The sequence below is a fragment of the Cebus imitator genome, unplaced genomic scaffold, assembly GCF_001604975.1.
Source record: "Cebus imitator isolate Cc_AM_T3 unplaced genomic scaffold, Cebus_imitator-1.0 Scaffold44, whole genome shotgun sequence".
NCBI classification, from domain to species: Eukaryota; Metazoa; Chordata; class Mammalia; order Primates; family Cebidae; genus Cebus; species Cebus imitator.
Genome location: NW_016107359.1, coordinates 1174157 through 1191357, shown reverse-complemented (window position 1 = coordinate 1191357; position 17201 = coordinate 1174157). Strand labels below are relative to the sequence as shown.

General features: G+C 39.7%; 1 protein-coding gene across 3 annotated transcripts in view; it reads right to left on the bottom strand.

The window, feature by feature from the left end:
• NPAS3 (neuronal PAS domain protein 3) overlaps positions 1-17201 on the bottom strand; it is an 853232-nt gene that overhangs the window by 115324 nt on the left and 720707 nt on the right. For all 3 annotated transcript variants that reach the window (XM_037737870.1, XM_017526774.2, XM_017526776.2), the window contains one exon: positions 14173-14347. In XM_037737870.1, the coding sequence (XP_037593798.1) occupies positions 14173-14347 (175 nt within the window). The remainder of the gene's footprint in view (positions 1-14172; positions 14348-17201) is intronic.

Below are 17201 nucleotides of genomic sequence, written 5' to 3'. Positions count from 1 at the left end.
CGTTTGGGCATCTCTCTTGCTTTTACAGATGCATTCCACCAGATCAACATTCATTTTAGTTCTCAAGATTGGTGATGAACTGAAGTCCTCCTACACAAAATAAATTGATTCATGTAAAGTTCAAACCGATACTGAGTCCCGCCACACTATTTCTCCAGCACAGACTGGAATGCTGCATGAAAGCTGATTCGACAGTAAAAGGAGCCTTAGGTTGTGAAGATCCAAGGTCCAATTCTGGGTTGCCTAGTCTTTAGTGGTGCATTACCCACGTTGTGGCTGTGGTCCTATCACAATGGCCCAGCCAGATAAAAAGGGAAAATGTCAGTCAAGCACGTCATACATGCCATTCATCAGCTAAATCATCGGGTTATAACCAGAACACATTTTAATAGGCCAGGCTAGAAGCTGCAAACCCTTGGAGACTAACATCAAGGTCTATTCTAAAGTGGAACTGGCTAGCCTCCAAGCTAGCCTTAGCAAAAGGGAAATCAGCAGGCGTATCTCAGTGTGCAGAAGCTAGGAACAGTGGGATGGACCTCTGAGAATAAGCATTATGCATCTCTGTTAAGCTTTAAGAAAACTGAGTATACAAAAAATGTGAATCTGTAAAACAGAACTTGTATATTATATAGAGGTTAGGGAGAGGTAAATTATCAGTTTCCAGAAGAGTATTTCCTCTTAAGTGGAGTCTTTACAAAAGGACTCCATGTAGGGTGTATGCGTGTATCTGTGGGTATGTCTGTGTGTCTGTGTATTTTCAGAAGCACATCTTTTGGGCACCATGATGTGCATGGCATTTGGACTCTTTATTGCAGTAACTGGAGCATCGTGTCAGTGAAGCCCAAATTTAAGCCTTTCATGCATAGATGCCAATTTCCTATCACCTAACCCCTGGCCAGCCTTTCCATAAAGAATGAACTTGGTAATAAGAGAATGCTTAGTTCAACAGAATTTATAATACTACTAATCGAACACTGACTATGTGCTGTACTACTGTTTTAAGCATTATATATGTATTAAATTTATTATACTCTTGTAAGTTATGTTAATATATTAATTCATTTGATGATAAAAACAACAGGTTATCATTCCTACATTATTCTCCAATCTAGACCAGAGGGCTAAAGATTTATAATGGAAAAACTGAGGCACATAGAAGTTAATTAACTTGCTCAAGGTCACATATGTAGTAAGTGACAGAGTCAGAAGGTGAATACACGAACATGAGCTGTCTGGTTCTAAGGCCTTACGTACTACGTTATTTGCACCTGATACAGAACTGGCTTAAGAAGTATGTCCTAAAATGTGAGTCAGGATTCTCATCTTCCTATACAGTAACTCTCAATTATTAGCGGAACCTGCAAGTTAACCAGACTTCAGATTTTAGAAGTCTATAATATAGGCAGTGCAATTTTTTTTTTTTTTTTTTTTAAGACGGAGTTTCACTCATGTTACCCAGGCTGGAGTGCAATGGCGCGATCTCGGCTCACTGCAACCTCCGCCTCCTGGGTTCAGGCAATTCTCCTGCCTCAGCCTCCTGAGTAGCTGGGATTACAGGCACGCACCACCATGCCCAGCTAATTTTTTGTATTTTTGGTAGAGACGGGGTTTCACCATGTTGACCAGGATGGTCTCGATCTCTTGGCCTCGTGATCCACCCACCTCGGCCTCCCAAAGTGCTGGGATTACAGGTTTGAGCCACCGCGCCCGGCCTAGGCAGTGCAATTTAACTGAATTCCTGCAAATCAGACAGAACAACTTAGTAACTGATTACCATCACTGCACTGCTCTGGGCAACCACAATCATATCTTTGCACCAAAATCTACTGGTCTATTGTTGCCACGAATGGAATAACCAGAGACGTTTGTGCTCTGCCTAGATAAATAAAGAATAGGTAGGACAGGGTGGAAAAGAGATGTGAGAGCCTTTGGATCAAAGCCCAGGACTGCACTAAAAACTGTGGAACCTGGTCTTGTCTTAAAACTTTGTAGTTTGTTACTAGATTCATCTAGGGGCTCACTTTTAGGAAAGCTTGAAGGCCACCTTGAGGATTGATGAGAAACCTGTGGGAGATTTATCAAAGGAAATGGAAAATTTAACCTCTGAATGAGTGGCCCATCTGTGACTCTCCTTGCATTGGGTGGGTCTTGGAAGAAGAGAGCGGCATGGACTGGGGGAGTGGCACCCAGCTAGTAGAAACTAGATCATGTATAGTGCATAATCATGTGCTTTCGGAGTACTAGTAAGAGTTCCTCTTAAAAAAAGTTTCCCACAGTCAAACAAATTGGGAAAGGCTAGTTTCAAAAAATAGGTTTATTGATCTCACATGAATTTCACATTTTCACTAAGCTAACATTCAATTTCCAGCGAGAACATGGGCTGTCACGTTTTTTTTCTTTGCTGTTTGACTCGGGAACCCAAGGGTTAAAAAACTACCTATTGGGTACTATGCTCACTACCTAGGTGATGGGATCATTTGTACACCAAACCTCAGTGACATGCAGTTTACCCATGTAACCTGCACATGTACCCTCTGAACCTAAAATAAGAGTTGGGAAAAAAAGTGCATCTTGCAGAGCAGTTATGAGGAGGAATGTATTTTGGAAGTGCTGTCTTAGACTTTCCATCAGCTGTGCATTTTAGAAAGCAGAGAAGATCAAGTGGTTCATTACAAACTGATACACAGATTTACCTAGTGTGTATAAAATGGAGACCTCTATTCACTGAATCTTTCTACAGAATTTTTTTGACTCCTATTGGGAGGTGGTTTATGTGGCTACAGGTACTGGGACAGCAGAGACATTTTTGGTAACTACCCCATCCCAGAATCTAGGACAAGGCCTGGCCCATGCATTTGCAATTAATGATTAAATGAGTAAAGAATAAATGAATGAATGACTATTTTGTATATCGAAACTATAGACATGCAACTATGTTTTTACATATGAAATGTAAAATTTCCCATTCTGTGAAATGGGAAGTAGTTTCCTAAATATTGGTAATTTTAAATTTGCTTGTATGTTATCAACTAAGCTTCTACCTAATTTTGACTAACAGCAATTTGGGCTATCAATTGATACTTTTAATTCCCCTCTAACATCAGCCCCTGCTGTGTTTAATAAAGAGATAGCTGGACACAGGAGAGTAAGTAGTTTTAATTCTTTACGTGTTGCCATCAATGTCATGAATGTTCTAATTAGGGTTTTTATTTGGAGAGGATACCCTCTGACAAAGGAGAGGCACTGACTATCAGACTGATGTTTTACCGAAAACATACAATATACTTGAATAAAAAGAAACAGCTTTGAACTCTAAGCATATTTACATAATAGTTCATGATCAATAGCATATGTGATTTTCAGATTTTTTCAATTTTATTACCAGTTGATTAAAATAAAGTGACAGTGGACAGACGGCATCATCAATTTCAATCGTGTGAAAGCTTAAGACCTCCATAGTTTGTAGAGTGTTAATCATTAGCTCCTGGCCCTAAAGACTGACCACAGGCATATTTCTGCTTTTTTCTAAGTGTTATCTTAATTCCAAATCATCATTTATTCCTTTGCAAAGCCTCTCAAAAATGTTTCTTCTCAAGGTCTACTCACTGATTTTTGGATTATAGAAATCGCCTCTTAAATGACTTTTTTTTTGTTTCTAGTCTTCTCTGTTCAATCCATCCTGTACATTCTTATGAAAATAAATGAGCCAGTATCAAGTCCAGTGACATAAGTTTTCCAAGGTATAAGGAAGACTACCCAAATAGAGCTGCTGGGGAAGGATGGTGAGCATTCCCAGCTGGTGGTCTCAGGCAGGGCTTGGACAGCTGTTTTAGATGGACTACTGAGAAGCACACTGAAGGAAGGGTTAAGTATGGAGACTCTGGTGCCAGCCTGCTTGGGTTCAAATTCTAGACTCTTCACCTATTGTCTGTATGACTTGTAAAATTTTAAAAATCTCTTCTTTTCTTAGACCCTTCATCTGTAAAATGGGAAAAATAATTATACCGTCTTTGATAGTGTTTTGTGAGCAGTAAATGAGCTGATATATCATGGGCTTAGCAAAGTGCCTGACATGGCGATTAGTCAACGACTAATAGCAATTGCATTGCCTAACAGATTCAGGAATTCTTGGGTACTTGTAAAACATGATCCTCAAGCAAGGATCCTTCTGAACGTTTTTTGTATTTATAAGAAATAATGTTGTAATTGGGTCACTGCTGTCTTCAGTGAGTCATACTCAGAACTTACCACACGAATCCTAGATTCTTCACTCTAGTACCCCTACTCCTCCCTGATCTGGGCGCATTCTAGATAAGCAGGCACCGCACCGTTGCTTCAGTGAGGAAGATGGGGCTCTTTCCTGCCTCCCAAACGCAGCAAGCTCACTCACACTGTGGTACTGGGATAAGTCTCCTGGGAGATCATCTCTACCTTTTTGCTCTTAGGTTGGTTTTCGTGCAGGCCCGGGTAGGTCATCCCTCCTCATCAAGGCCAGCCTGCAATCAGTGAGCTGATCCCTGATCTCTTTACCATATTTATGCCACAATTGAGGACAGCAGCACTATCTCCTTTCTTCTCTAGTTGCTGACTGTGTATAAATCTTCTACGGATAATGATCCATTTCCTAATGGAAGATGTCCGTCCTATCTACCTCTCCTGTTCTCTATAAGCACCTAGCAAAGTGCTTACAATAAAACCATGGCCTGAGTTCAAACTCTGGGTCCAGTGTCTGCTCTGGTGTGGGGGCAAGTTCTTGACCATCTCTAACCCTGGTTTGGGTCATTTTGAAAAATAAATTACTTATAAATGCCCACTCCTGTAATTGGAACATATAGCTAAAAGATAACGAAAACTAGTAATATGTCATTAATGGTATCAGAATATTTGCAACAAGTTATACCTTGAGTAGACAAAGCTAAAATCATCAGTACCATTTTCCAAAGTTAGAGTTTCCTGAATTTCAGTTAGGGAAATCTGCCCTGTATAAACGGAAGGGAGGCTGGAGTACTTCTCACTCAGGACACTCCTACAGAGCCAGAAAAAGCAACAGCCAGAGGGACTAGTGTTTCTGTGAACCTATCATGAAGCAGGTGCAGTGTTAGGCAATTTTTAGGCTAATTAAACAAATGAACAAAACAAACAAACCCTTGATAATGTCCATCAGTCCCTGATAATCATGGTCTTGATATGTTTGGGCACGTCAAAGCAATGTGTTCCCAAAGAAGTGATATTTATGGGCTATTAATTTTGGGGTGGGAGTTTTAAGCCTGAGATAGCTCTGCCAAGACAGCTAGCAGCTGCAGTGTGTGCTATGACGCTATCTTCCTTACGTACCATGGTGTCCTGATCCCCATCACCACACTCCCACACTGTGGTACTCATCTGTCCCCCTCACGTGATGGTCAGCTCCTGGGAGGTGGGGAGCCTTGTCATTGTTTCCCGGCTGTTTTGTACGGCTGACACATGGTGGACATTCAGTCAATGGTTGTTGAATAATCTACAGAATCCCTGTTAGCAACTGGGCCTGAATCTTGAATGAAAATTTGTTCTAGTTAATAACAACTGGAGAAAAGATACAAGTTCTTCCCTCAAGCTAATTCTGTCTACTAATAGAAGATGGGTAGTATTTCCCATGGGTCCCAAGAAATCATGATTGTGTTTCATGAGCAGATCCATCCAGGGGGTTATGTCCACTTCCTGATGGACACCATTCCTCTGCTCTTCCTGCTCTTTTTCATCTCATACCTGCCTTGGAAGACTGGCTCTGAAAGGAAGAGCCTAGAGAAACTGCATGGAATCTGGCCCAGTGTTGGCCGACACAGTGCAGAGGCCAAGTGTACATGGGTGATGTTGGCGGTGCTCCTGGCTGGGGAGGCATATGGCTGATGCAGACCAAGGGACTTAGGGTTGAACTGTGCCTATAATGTATTCAGATGCTACTTACTGTTCACTGTGGTATGAGTTTAAATGCAAGAGAGCAAAGAGGCTGGGTGTGGTGGCTTACGCCTATAATCCCAGTACTTTGGGAGGCCAAGGCTAGCAGATCACCTGAGGTCAGGAGTTCAAGACCAGCCTGGCCACCATGGTGAAATTCCATCTCCAATTAGCCACGCATGGTGGTGTATGCCTGTAATCCCAGCTACTCAGGAGGCTGAGGTGGGAGAATTACTTGATCCCGGGAGGCAGAGGTTGCAGTGAGCCTTGATCGCATCACTGTACTCCAGCCTGGGTGACAGTGCGAGACTCCATCTCAAAAAAAAAAAAAGAATAAGGGCAATGAAAAGCATTAGATAGATTATTTCAGTTCTAAGTAAGAGACTATGTTAAAAAAATAGCACAATGATATATGTGCGTTAAGAGGATAGTTAGGTTTCTCTCTGAACTTCAGGATCCCCTTGGAGAAAATTCCTCTGGTTCAATTCCTACTAGGGACCTACCTATCTTCTTTCTTGATCTAGTTCCTAGGCTTCCCACCTGCTGTAACCCTAATATTGTACCCTTTCCTCTAATCTTGGCCACGAAACTAACCTGTGAAGCTCGGGGCAAGCCACTTAGAATTTCCACCACTTTTTCCCCCAGCTGTAAGACAAGGATAACACACTGACCTGCCTCAGAGGGATGTGGTGTGAATTAACTCCTGTAATTAGTGATTTCTGTGCTCTGCATACACCAAGAGGATATGAATGCCAACCATTATCACAGTGGCCTGGGTAAGCACTGTTGCTAAAGCTGTACTTGGGAATAACTGTTGGCAAAGAGCTGACAACTGGAAGTTGCAAACTTTACACAGAAGCAATATTTCCAGTATTTTCCCCAAGCAATCATGAGTAAATTGCTCACTAGGGGTGGAAATGGTTTCCAGCCAGTTCTGCCTCTTCTGATCTGTGCACCCTGCAAAGTTCAGTCAATGCCAGGTAACTGATCCTTCGTAAGTCTGCTTTTTAGCGCAGATGAGGAATTCAGAATGGTATAATTTGAACAGGGATGAAATTTCTGTGCAGTGGTATGTATTAAAAGCAAATACCTTGTACTTTGTTCAAGGCAAGAGCTATAGAAATAGAATTTATAATTTTAATTATCCAATGACAAAGACAGCCACCTTTTTTTTTTTTTGAAATGAGGAAAAACAGGTCATCATTAACAGCTTGTCTTGGGTTTCATTTTAGAAACTTGAAAAATATATCCCTATCACTATAGGCAAAAAGAAGTCAAAATCATGACCTAGAAAGCTATATGAAAAAACTGTTAAAAATAATGGGCTTTAAATAGTGATTTCCTAAACCTTCAATAGATTTGAAAAAAGAATGCTGTATATAAACTGAGTGAACCTATTGTGTATTTTGATAAGAGGCCTGTGCTTCTATTATTGAACAAAACATTTTCTACCCTGTAAATATCATTGTATTAATTTATATAAAAGCTGTATTTTTTTTTTCTGAGTTGTAACCCCTGTGATTTAAATTTTGAAAGAGAAAGTTAGTTTCAGAATGGCATGCAGAGCTGTGCCGAGATCCAACATCTTTTCTGGGAACAAAAGGGAGGCTGCCCTTCTGTAGCTAGTTGCGTCATCAACACTGATTTCCATGGGTCAAGGAATTAGGTCCCAAAGGATGCCTGGGATTGCAGCTCTGCCTTCTGGGAGCTGGCCTGGAAGAATTGAGCTCAGGTTTTGGTCCAGGAGAGCCTGGTGGGAAGGAGAGATTTTACTTTGTTTCTCTTAGCTCCATCAGGCAAAATTCTAGTACAGATTGCTTTGCAAATGTTCTCATTGTACACAAAAGCACACCAAAGTGTGAACACACACAAATTAAGGTGCTAAGTGTGCCTAGGCCTTGCATACCAGAAAAAAGCAATGGAGAATATTTTCCCCTCTGTGGCAGTCCCAGGGGATCTTGTTTTGTTTAGCTGGGGATAAAGGTGACATTTAAAAATAGCCTACTTTGCTCATGAAAAAATGGTACTGCATCAAGGTAGCTTTTTTGAGGCAAAAGAATAATTCATTCTAAATTTGGCAAGCCAGTCCTTGTAAGAGCGCTGGCTCGCTTTTGGAGTGCGCCCATCATCTTCATCTCAGGATTGGCAAGAAGGTAACTTCTTAATGATGACATAGTTAAGAAACATAGATAATTTTGGATAAAAGCTGTGTTTATGCCTAAATGATGATCTCTTTGGGTTACACAAAAAGATGAGTAGTGAGGCCGCTTTCTGACTATTAGATTTGCCACATATGGCACACCTGGGTATTAACAGAAGTCAGACTAATTTGGGGGAATCATCCAGATCAGCTACAGCCCCAGTAGGGATGCATTTTAAATCAATCCATCAGAGATCGCTGTGGTACTTTATCTGATGGATTTATCTTTGCCTATAGTATATGAATATGGAAAGAAATTAAAATGTGTGTTTACAGTTTGATAAACATTCATCATAAATTATACATTTTAATTTCATTTATTAGTTGGGGACTATGGAAAACAGGAATTTCATTGCATAGGAACTGCCATTCAGATTGAATGATTAGCAATTTTCTGAAAAGGTACACTAATTGTCAGAACAAATTCCATTTCTATCTTAAGTTAGTCACTACACTGTTTGTATTCAGAATTTTGGAAGGGCAAAAGTAGCATACTATTCAGCCTACTGACTATGCTCTATGTCTTTACCCTTCCAGTGGATCCAACTCTGTCATCAAGGATAAATCTAGTGTGAATGAACTTTCTATCATTTGACACTTTGTATGAATGCTGTACTCCCCATGTGAATTTTGAGCCCTATTTATGTATAAAAGAACTTAACTCAGTCTTTTAGTATTAGCATGCTGGGCAGTCGCCATGATATTATCTCACCATAAAATGACTCCAGAAATCTCACTTATTAATGGGATTAATGGTGATAACATAATTCCACAAAGTTGCTATTCTATATGTAGAAATATATTGGCAATAAAAAGAAGTCACTGTATGTCTTTCCCCAGTAGGGGATCTCTCACTTTTTCCTGATTTTTAAAGGCTTCAGATCAATAACTGGAGTGACATTATTAACAGCTCCCTCAACACCTTGGCCAGCGCTAATATTAAATCCATTACACCTTCTGTTTGACATTTGCAGTACAGCAGAAAGTGCTGTAGATACAGTCACATTGTCTGGGGACCGGGGTTGGATGTGGGGTTAGTAAGATGGTTTCCCTTGCCTAACTTCTAAATTCAGTTCAATGATAGAAATCTTGACCCAATACAAGGAAAAAAAAAAAAAAAAACCCTCCATAACCATTACCAGAAGGTAAATAATTCACCTATAGAAGTGTATCTCATATCTAGTTATTTTTATACAAAATATTGATCTGATCCTCAGAAATAATTTTGCATTTGTTAGGTTATTCCTAGACATTTGTTGGTCTAATTATATCACTTATTGTGAAAATCATCTAATGAAGTCAGAGGAATTGAGCTCCTGTTTCTGTAGAATTAGGAGGAGATACACATTTATACACATTTACCACGGCATAGAGGCATAAATTGGAAATGAAGATTGTTTCCATTCAGGCAAGTACTCTACTGTTTCCATTTTGCTTGCCTTGAAAATGTTCGGGACATAGCGTAGGTATAATAGCATAAAGATCATACTACTATAATGATGATCCTAACTCCACAAAACAGGCTAGATTCTGCCTGAAAATTTAGACAAAGCATGATAACCCGTATTTCAGACAACCAGTGGGTTAGCTGTGCAGCCGTACTTATTCATCATCCAAAGTACTGCCTCATGCATTTGGCTAAATTGTCTAAATCCTGGTACAGTATTGATTTTCCCCCTCTATGAGCTCACACCCAGTCAAGCCACAAGAACCCCTTTCCCTGGCTGAGTTCTGTCTGAAGCAGGATCCAGGTATGTTCTTCCTGACAGGGTTCCTATAGTGGAAACTGATCACTAGCTGGTGAAAAATAAACCACTGGAGACAGAAAGAATTTTATCTTAGAGAAACATGAAAATGAAAAAGCTAGTTATCAGAAACATACACATTACAATCTAATTTTAGAAATACAAAAAACCCCACCAAACACTCTATAAATGTACATACATACACAGGAACAGAAACAAAATCTAGGTGGGTATGTAGTAGATATGTATGAATAATGGTTATTTCTAATTAGTGGGATGGTGGTGGTCTTTACTCCTTTTTCTCTGTATTCTCTGAATTTTTCACAATGGGCCTGAATTAATTTTATAATTGGAAAAAATAAAGCTGTTTAATAAGGAAGAAGGGGTTAAAACACAACAATTTTACAGCCTAATGCAGGGACTATTACCCTTTGCCTTCAACATAGGAAGAGTTTTAAAAGTTCCTCCAGGATTTCTTAAGAGAGCTGCTTTTCTGTTTACTAAGCATTTAAAGGCATGGCACTGAAATTTATTAAAAAGATGAGGATAGAACTCATAATCCCAAGATTGCAGAATCATTAAGAGTAATAATGAAAAGGCACAAGCAGATCTGCAACAAGAAAACCCTCCAAATGCCATTGTCAGGGGTTCTGTGCTCTTGATACTGCAGAAGCCTGCAGGACAGCAAAGAGCAGTGTCTCTTCTGAAATGTTCCAATCAACCCCTAAATAGGCACTCTAGAACTTTATAACGTTTTAAACAAGGCCACCTCATTTATCTTTGCCTGGCTTTAGTTTTCTCTGAGATAATACATTGACGAAACTGTTAATAAATGTGCATACATATAAAATATTTATTTGGGTTTGCTGTACAATCAACGTATCTTTTTTTCTCCTCCATTATCCTGAGCCTAAGTCAGGACAAGACAATCTCAGGGCTGGCAGTTCAAAGAAATGGAATTCCTATCATGGCAAAGTATCACTGCCCCTTAGGCTGCTTTAGTCACTTATTTCCTTTTATTATAATGCCAAACGTTATTTGTATTTCAGTCATTTAGTAATGCTACACTGAACACATCAGGGCTTCTGAAAACTTCCATACCTACTAGCCCTTTCATTTTCATAATAGCCATATATCGATATGACTTCTCCAACTACATTACACCACTGTTTAAAAAAGAATCTGTGTTTTATCAGAATTTAAGAGATTATGATTCAGTGAACAACAGTCTTCAAAAATGTTCCTTCATGTTATTAAGAATTAGGAAATCTTGTTAAAATTCTTTCAGCTTTTAAGAAACATAAGCAGCTTTGTGATGTAGTGCCTGACATGAACTTTTTAAGTAATTCCCTTGGAGCGATCATCTGCATCAGTGAAGATATTTTGTTCAAGGTAGCACCCTACACTACTTTTCAGTATTTGAGCAGTCAATCTAACTGCTTTTTTAAGGCAAAGATCGAAAATAACCAATACTGCAGACTTTTAAGCCTAAGGTAGCTTAATGTTCTCTACTGGTGAGAGTCACATTTACCATCTAAGAAGAGAGCTTCTTCTTATGCAAGTGTAGCTAATGAGCCCAAGTTTTTAAGTGATGTGGAAGGCAGAGTTTTCAATCTCACTAGCAAGGATGGCTAAAGGAAGGCTGGTGAAGGCAGGGGAAGGAAACATAAGTAAATTTATAGTATCTTTCAATCTTATTTCAAAGTTAAGTGATAAAGTAACTTTAAAGGAGAGAGGTAACAGTTGAAGGAGATATGTATTCTCCTATAATCAATAATCTTAAGAACTGTGTTCTGCTAGTGTACCTAGGGTTATTTTATGCAAGCTAGGGCTTCATAGACAGCATGGGATTTATGACAGTTCTTATATTGACATACTTATTTGGATTTGGTCTTGTATTTAGACTCCTGCCTAGGATACTCTAGCAGAGCTGGTTCACAGGTTGTGGATTTTTATTTTCTCCCAAAGTCTCACTGTCAACATGCATTTGGTGAGACATCAAGCTCAGTATGAATTGACAAGGTGATTTGGCTTCCAAGAAGGCCAAATTTAACCTTAGGCTGCATTAAGAGAAGTACAGTAGCCTATCCTGAGAAAGGTGACAGTTCCTCTGCTTTGCACTGATCAGAATAAATCTAGAGGGCTGTGCTCACTTCTCTTGATTTAGAGGTTTACCTACAAACCGAAGCATAGCCAGGGCAGGATGACTAGGATGGTGAGTCATTGAATAAGGGTTGTGGAATTAGGGCTCTTTGACCTGGAAAGGAGAAGGGAGGATCTGATGTATTTGACTTCACATATATGAGAGGCAATGATAGGGAAGAAGGAGTAACTCAGACATGTGGTCCCAGAGGGCAGGCTTTGGATCACTGGCAAGTTGCAGCAAAGTAGATTTGGGCTCCATATCAGGAATAACTACCCATTAGAGCTACTCAACAAGGGAGTGGGCATCCTTGCAAGTTCATGAGCTTCCTATCAGGGCAGGATCTAGCAGAGACTGGAAAGGCTGCCTGCTGGTTTTGCTGTAGAAAGTTGGCTGCATATATTGGAGGTTGGATAAAAGGATCATGAAAATCCTTTCAAACTTGAAAGTTTGTGATTCAAGGAAACAAACTTTCCCAAGACCTTCCCTCATACAAAGGCTTAGAAACTTAAATTATTTCATTCTGTGTGTTTGAGTCATGAGGAAGAGGTTCTCCAATCCAACTTTAGGATGAAAGAGTAGAAAACCATTTTCATGTGCTGCTTCTCAAATATGCCAAGGTATGAACATTCTGTTGAGTAAGAAACACTTCCAGTGATCTCACTGACATATCTGCTCAGTAAAGTCAGTGAGTTATGGTATAAGAATATATCACTTCCCCACCTGAACAAAAGTATTTTCATGTTTAAAGGGTAAAGAATAGTCTTAAAATATTCTCTTCTCATATGTGGGGCTCACTGGAGAAGGATGATCACCAAAGCTAAGAATAATGAATGCCCTAGAAACTAGATAACTTCAGTGAGGAAACATGGATTGGTTCTGAAAACACTTCCAAAAGAGTCAATTTTTTGTTTTCCTTCAGTGTGAGAAAACATATTGTGATTACTTCTAGGGAGGCCAAATTATTTTCTTGGAAATATGCTGAGTTATTTTAGTGTTAATCTTAACATAGGTTTTTCTATTTTTCTTGCTAATAAAATGCTTTTGTATTACGAATCTGTTTTAAAACAATAGATCAAGTAAAGTACAAGCATCTTTGAAGAGTGAAAAAATAATTTTCCAAGTAAGCAAATAAAACTTTGCACTTCAAATCAGGCCTTGATTCATTAAAAAATCTTAAACTTCTCATGAGAAAAATTAACATTTAAACCACTGCTGCTTGGCCAAGCACTCCACCACACAAGAATATGAAATATCTCCTCTAAAAAAGTACAAAAAGGACAAAACCACAAATGTGGAACTTCAATTAATTTAAAGCCCCAATCAGCAAAGAATAAATCCTTCGCAGATCTAATTACCAGCGCTCTCGGAAGACCCAGGCCGACCAGCCAATCTTCCCCGTGTTTGAACAGCTTGATGAACTAGGGGACTGATGGATATCAAGTCATTTTGTTTAATTTATAAATGGATTTTCCCCTAATACTTAAATTATCATCAGTACAACACAATGAAAATGGGAACATTCTGAATGCAAAGTCTATAAGAGTCCTGGAAGGAATCCCAATGAGGAATGTCACCTCTGTTCATTCCTCTATACAATTGATCTAATTAAATACTGAGGGTAGAAAGGCAGTTTAAAATGTAGCCATTTCTGTTTTCTTTTTAGCCTTAATTTATCTGTTCATATCTTTCAAGTACCTTCTGATGCTTAAAAAAAAAAAAAAGAAACCAAGATTTCTGCAAGTCCCTAATACTTTTAACTCTCTACAAGCTAATATTTGGAATGCCTCTGCCATAGATTTTGCTGAATAATAAATAAATGCATTAGATTTAGCCATGGTAACAATAAAATGAAGAGGATGTTCCAAATCGGAAGCTTTTCCCTCTAGTAATTTGAAAGAGAAACTAAAGGAACGAGTACCTTCTGTATGTATTGTTCAACTGAAATTAGATCTCTGGATTATACTTATTAAAATGTCTCCTTATTTTCAAATCTCTTCCTTATTTAATTACTGCATGGGACTGAAAGCTGCATGGAATTGTTAAATACCCTTAGACCTATTTATAGTCTCTTCACATGGGTAACTTGAGCACACTCATTTGGCAAAGGTCCTGCCCACCAACCCACACATTGGGTTTGCAATTCCCACCTGGCTCGGGGGTCTCTGACTGAGAGGAGGAAGATGCTGAGCTGGCTCCATCCTCAGCAGTGCCCTGCGACAGGAGACCCCGCCCAGGGGGGAGCTTCATGCCCAGCTGCTCAGCCATCTCCACGTGGTCTCCCGGGTGGACATAGTCAAAGACGCTGCTGCCTGTCAGCTCCACCTAGAGGGAGAAGAGAAAGGGTGGGAAAGAAAGGCATTAGAGAGGCTTCTCCATTTTCAGATTTAACATAGTGATTCAGATTCCGAGTAGAAAAGAAAATACACTCAGGTCTCAGAAACAATCCTGGTTCTGTCTTCATCTTCAAATACTTCAGAATGCTTGAGGCGAAAGAGAAAGATTTTTTCACATGTATTTATTTAGCAATTGTTAAGCTCAGTTTTTTTTTTTTTTCCCTCATGCACTGCTGTTTGCATAAAGCCAAAACATTCTGTGACATGTGGACTAGTCTGCCTTGTATTCAGCTGTTTTATCCATGCATCATCAAATACTTGCATATTGGGTGTCAACCAGGTGACTGACTGAATTCTACAGTTTTCTTACTGAGAAGTTTGGGTTTTGGGTAGGAACAGCTATAGAAACAGCCAGAGATAGCAGACGAATATTTTCCTTAAAATACACAGATTTCCAAGATGGGTTTTATACATATCATCTGATTTCTATGTAAATTTAAATGTAGGAAGGGCTGCTTACAAATATATGCAAAGGCATAATGTTTTCATTAAAAATTACTCATTAGTTTTGTAATTGTATAAGGGATTTTCCATATAAAAGCGGTCAGCTGGGGTCTGAAGCAGCCATATTTTTTTCTGCTGGAATCAGCTTGTTTTGCCTTCAGTCAAATAGGATACATAGTACAAATCGCCTTGAGGGCTTTTAAAAAAGTGTTTTATTTTGTGTACTCTTTGAATGAGGCTGACTCTTAAGGCAGAGAATGAATATCAAATATCAGAATGGTTTCAGCCTGAAATAGAGGCACTGACTGTTTTAATGCTGTGAGGCATGACCTCTGTGTCTGGGTCGTGCGCTGTCTGAGGGGGCAGAAGTTGCTGAGGACTGGCCTTACCTCTGTACTCCTCTAATGTTCTAAGGTTTTTAATCTCCTAAGAATAATGGTAATGCTCCTAATATACAATAGGGAGAGATGTGCCAGTAATAGGACAGGCAAAAGCTCTTTCCCAGGTCACTGATGGGTTCCCAGTCCTCTGGAGTGTGATGCTTTCAGGCCAGCTATGACGTACAATGGAAGCTGCCAGAGCTTCAGATTGTCACGAGTTTCTTAGTGGATATTTACCTAGAACCCCTGCCGACCTCATTTCCCTTTCCAGGATAATTTCCAGCATCCCTCCAGATTGAGCCTGAGTGCCTGTGCCCTTTCATGCCAAGAAAGATGACTGGCAGTGGAAACATTGTCACAGAGAGTGTAATACTCAGAGCAGTTCTTGTCCCCAGAACTCTAAGTCCTGGTAACATGATCACATCTACTCCCAGACTCCATTTGATTAACATCTTAACAGGCTGCAGATCTTCAACATCTATCAATTAACACAGGTACAGTCAGAAGAACAGGAGGCTAAATTCAGTTTGGTTAATAGCTATTCCTGAAAAAGGCTCGCATAACTTTTACCAAAAATGAGGTACTTTTCTGTTGCTATTCAATTGCACTCTCTTACTGTATCACCCAACCATTGACTACATCATTTTACAATCCCCATTTCCTCCATTTGGTATTGTTACAGAGTGTAAATCAGGATTCACAGTGATCAGCTCTTACCCTCTGGGAGGGGGGGATTACATGGAAATAATCCCTTTAATGTGCGCCTTGCCTCTAAGCACTTCACACAGTAATAAATGGGTAAACTGACTTTGAGCAATTAAGAAATTAAATGAAACTAATAAAATGTGTGTTTTAATATTTCTTGATGGGTATTTTGTTTGGAGATTAGTGAATATGAGGAAGTCACTTTCGTTTTGCATGGAGTCCAACTGTAGCACTTTTGTACGTATTTCTGTCACTTTTCTCAAACTGATTTTTTCCTTTATAATTCAATATGCCTTTTGGCACCCACCAGAGATGGTGATAGGATGACAACACAAATGGGCAATAAAATAGTTTTTTTGGGGTGTGCTGGTTATTGAATATTCACGTAATCCAGTCTTATAGAGAGCAGAAATAGGCCACTCTTTCTACAACCTGATTTGCTTGGATGTGCAGATACTTCCACAAAATAATGTCCAGAGCATGGCACATCTAGGGCAAGACTGAGTCTCGATGTGCCACAGAGCACTAGGGCTTGGTGAGGACTTCTTCTCCCCTTGGCCTCGTGGAATTTCCCACTAACATACCTCAAAGCTTAATGATGATGGCGAGGTGGGCACTGAGAGTTTGACACTATCATCGTCTTTATATGTATTCTGTGGTTAAGGCCGCATTGTGTAGAGGAAAACACCACTACTTGGAGTCATAATCTGACTTCAAGGTGAGAATCTTTCTCCTCAGTTGTGTCACCTTGGACAATTAATTTAACCTTTCTGGGCTTCAGTTTCCTCTTCTAAAAGCAGCAGCACTGCTGCTCAGCAGGGCCCTGGGGGAACCACTCACATTGTGTTCCACGTGTATGGCTCCTCTGGAGTTCTGTTCCTTGGGAATGGTGCAAGGCTGTGGCCATGGGAGCTGGGATGAGAACAAGACTTGCTTTATCTGCCTCTCAGCCTAATTTTTGAAAATTTAATAAAACTATGCAGAAGAAATCACTTTGTAAGAGATAAGCACCACAAACATGTCTTGTTGTTGCTGTTTGGTGGATCAGGATGAATGACATGAAGAAATGGATATTATTGTGTAACTGTGTGTCCTCACTTTGGGACAGCACTTTAGTCAGCAAGGGGTGCAGCCGGGGTGGTGCATGCTTTCAGCCTTAACAACAACAACACAGGCAGTTCTCCACTATGTGCAGGTGCTTTTTGTACTTTGCTTTGATTAATCCTCATAACATCTTTTGAACTAGTATGATCA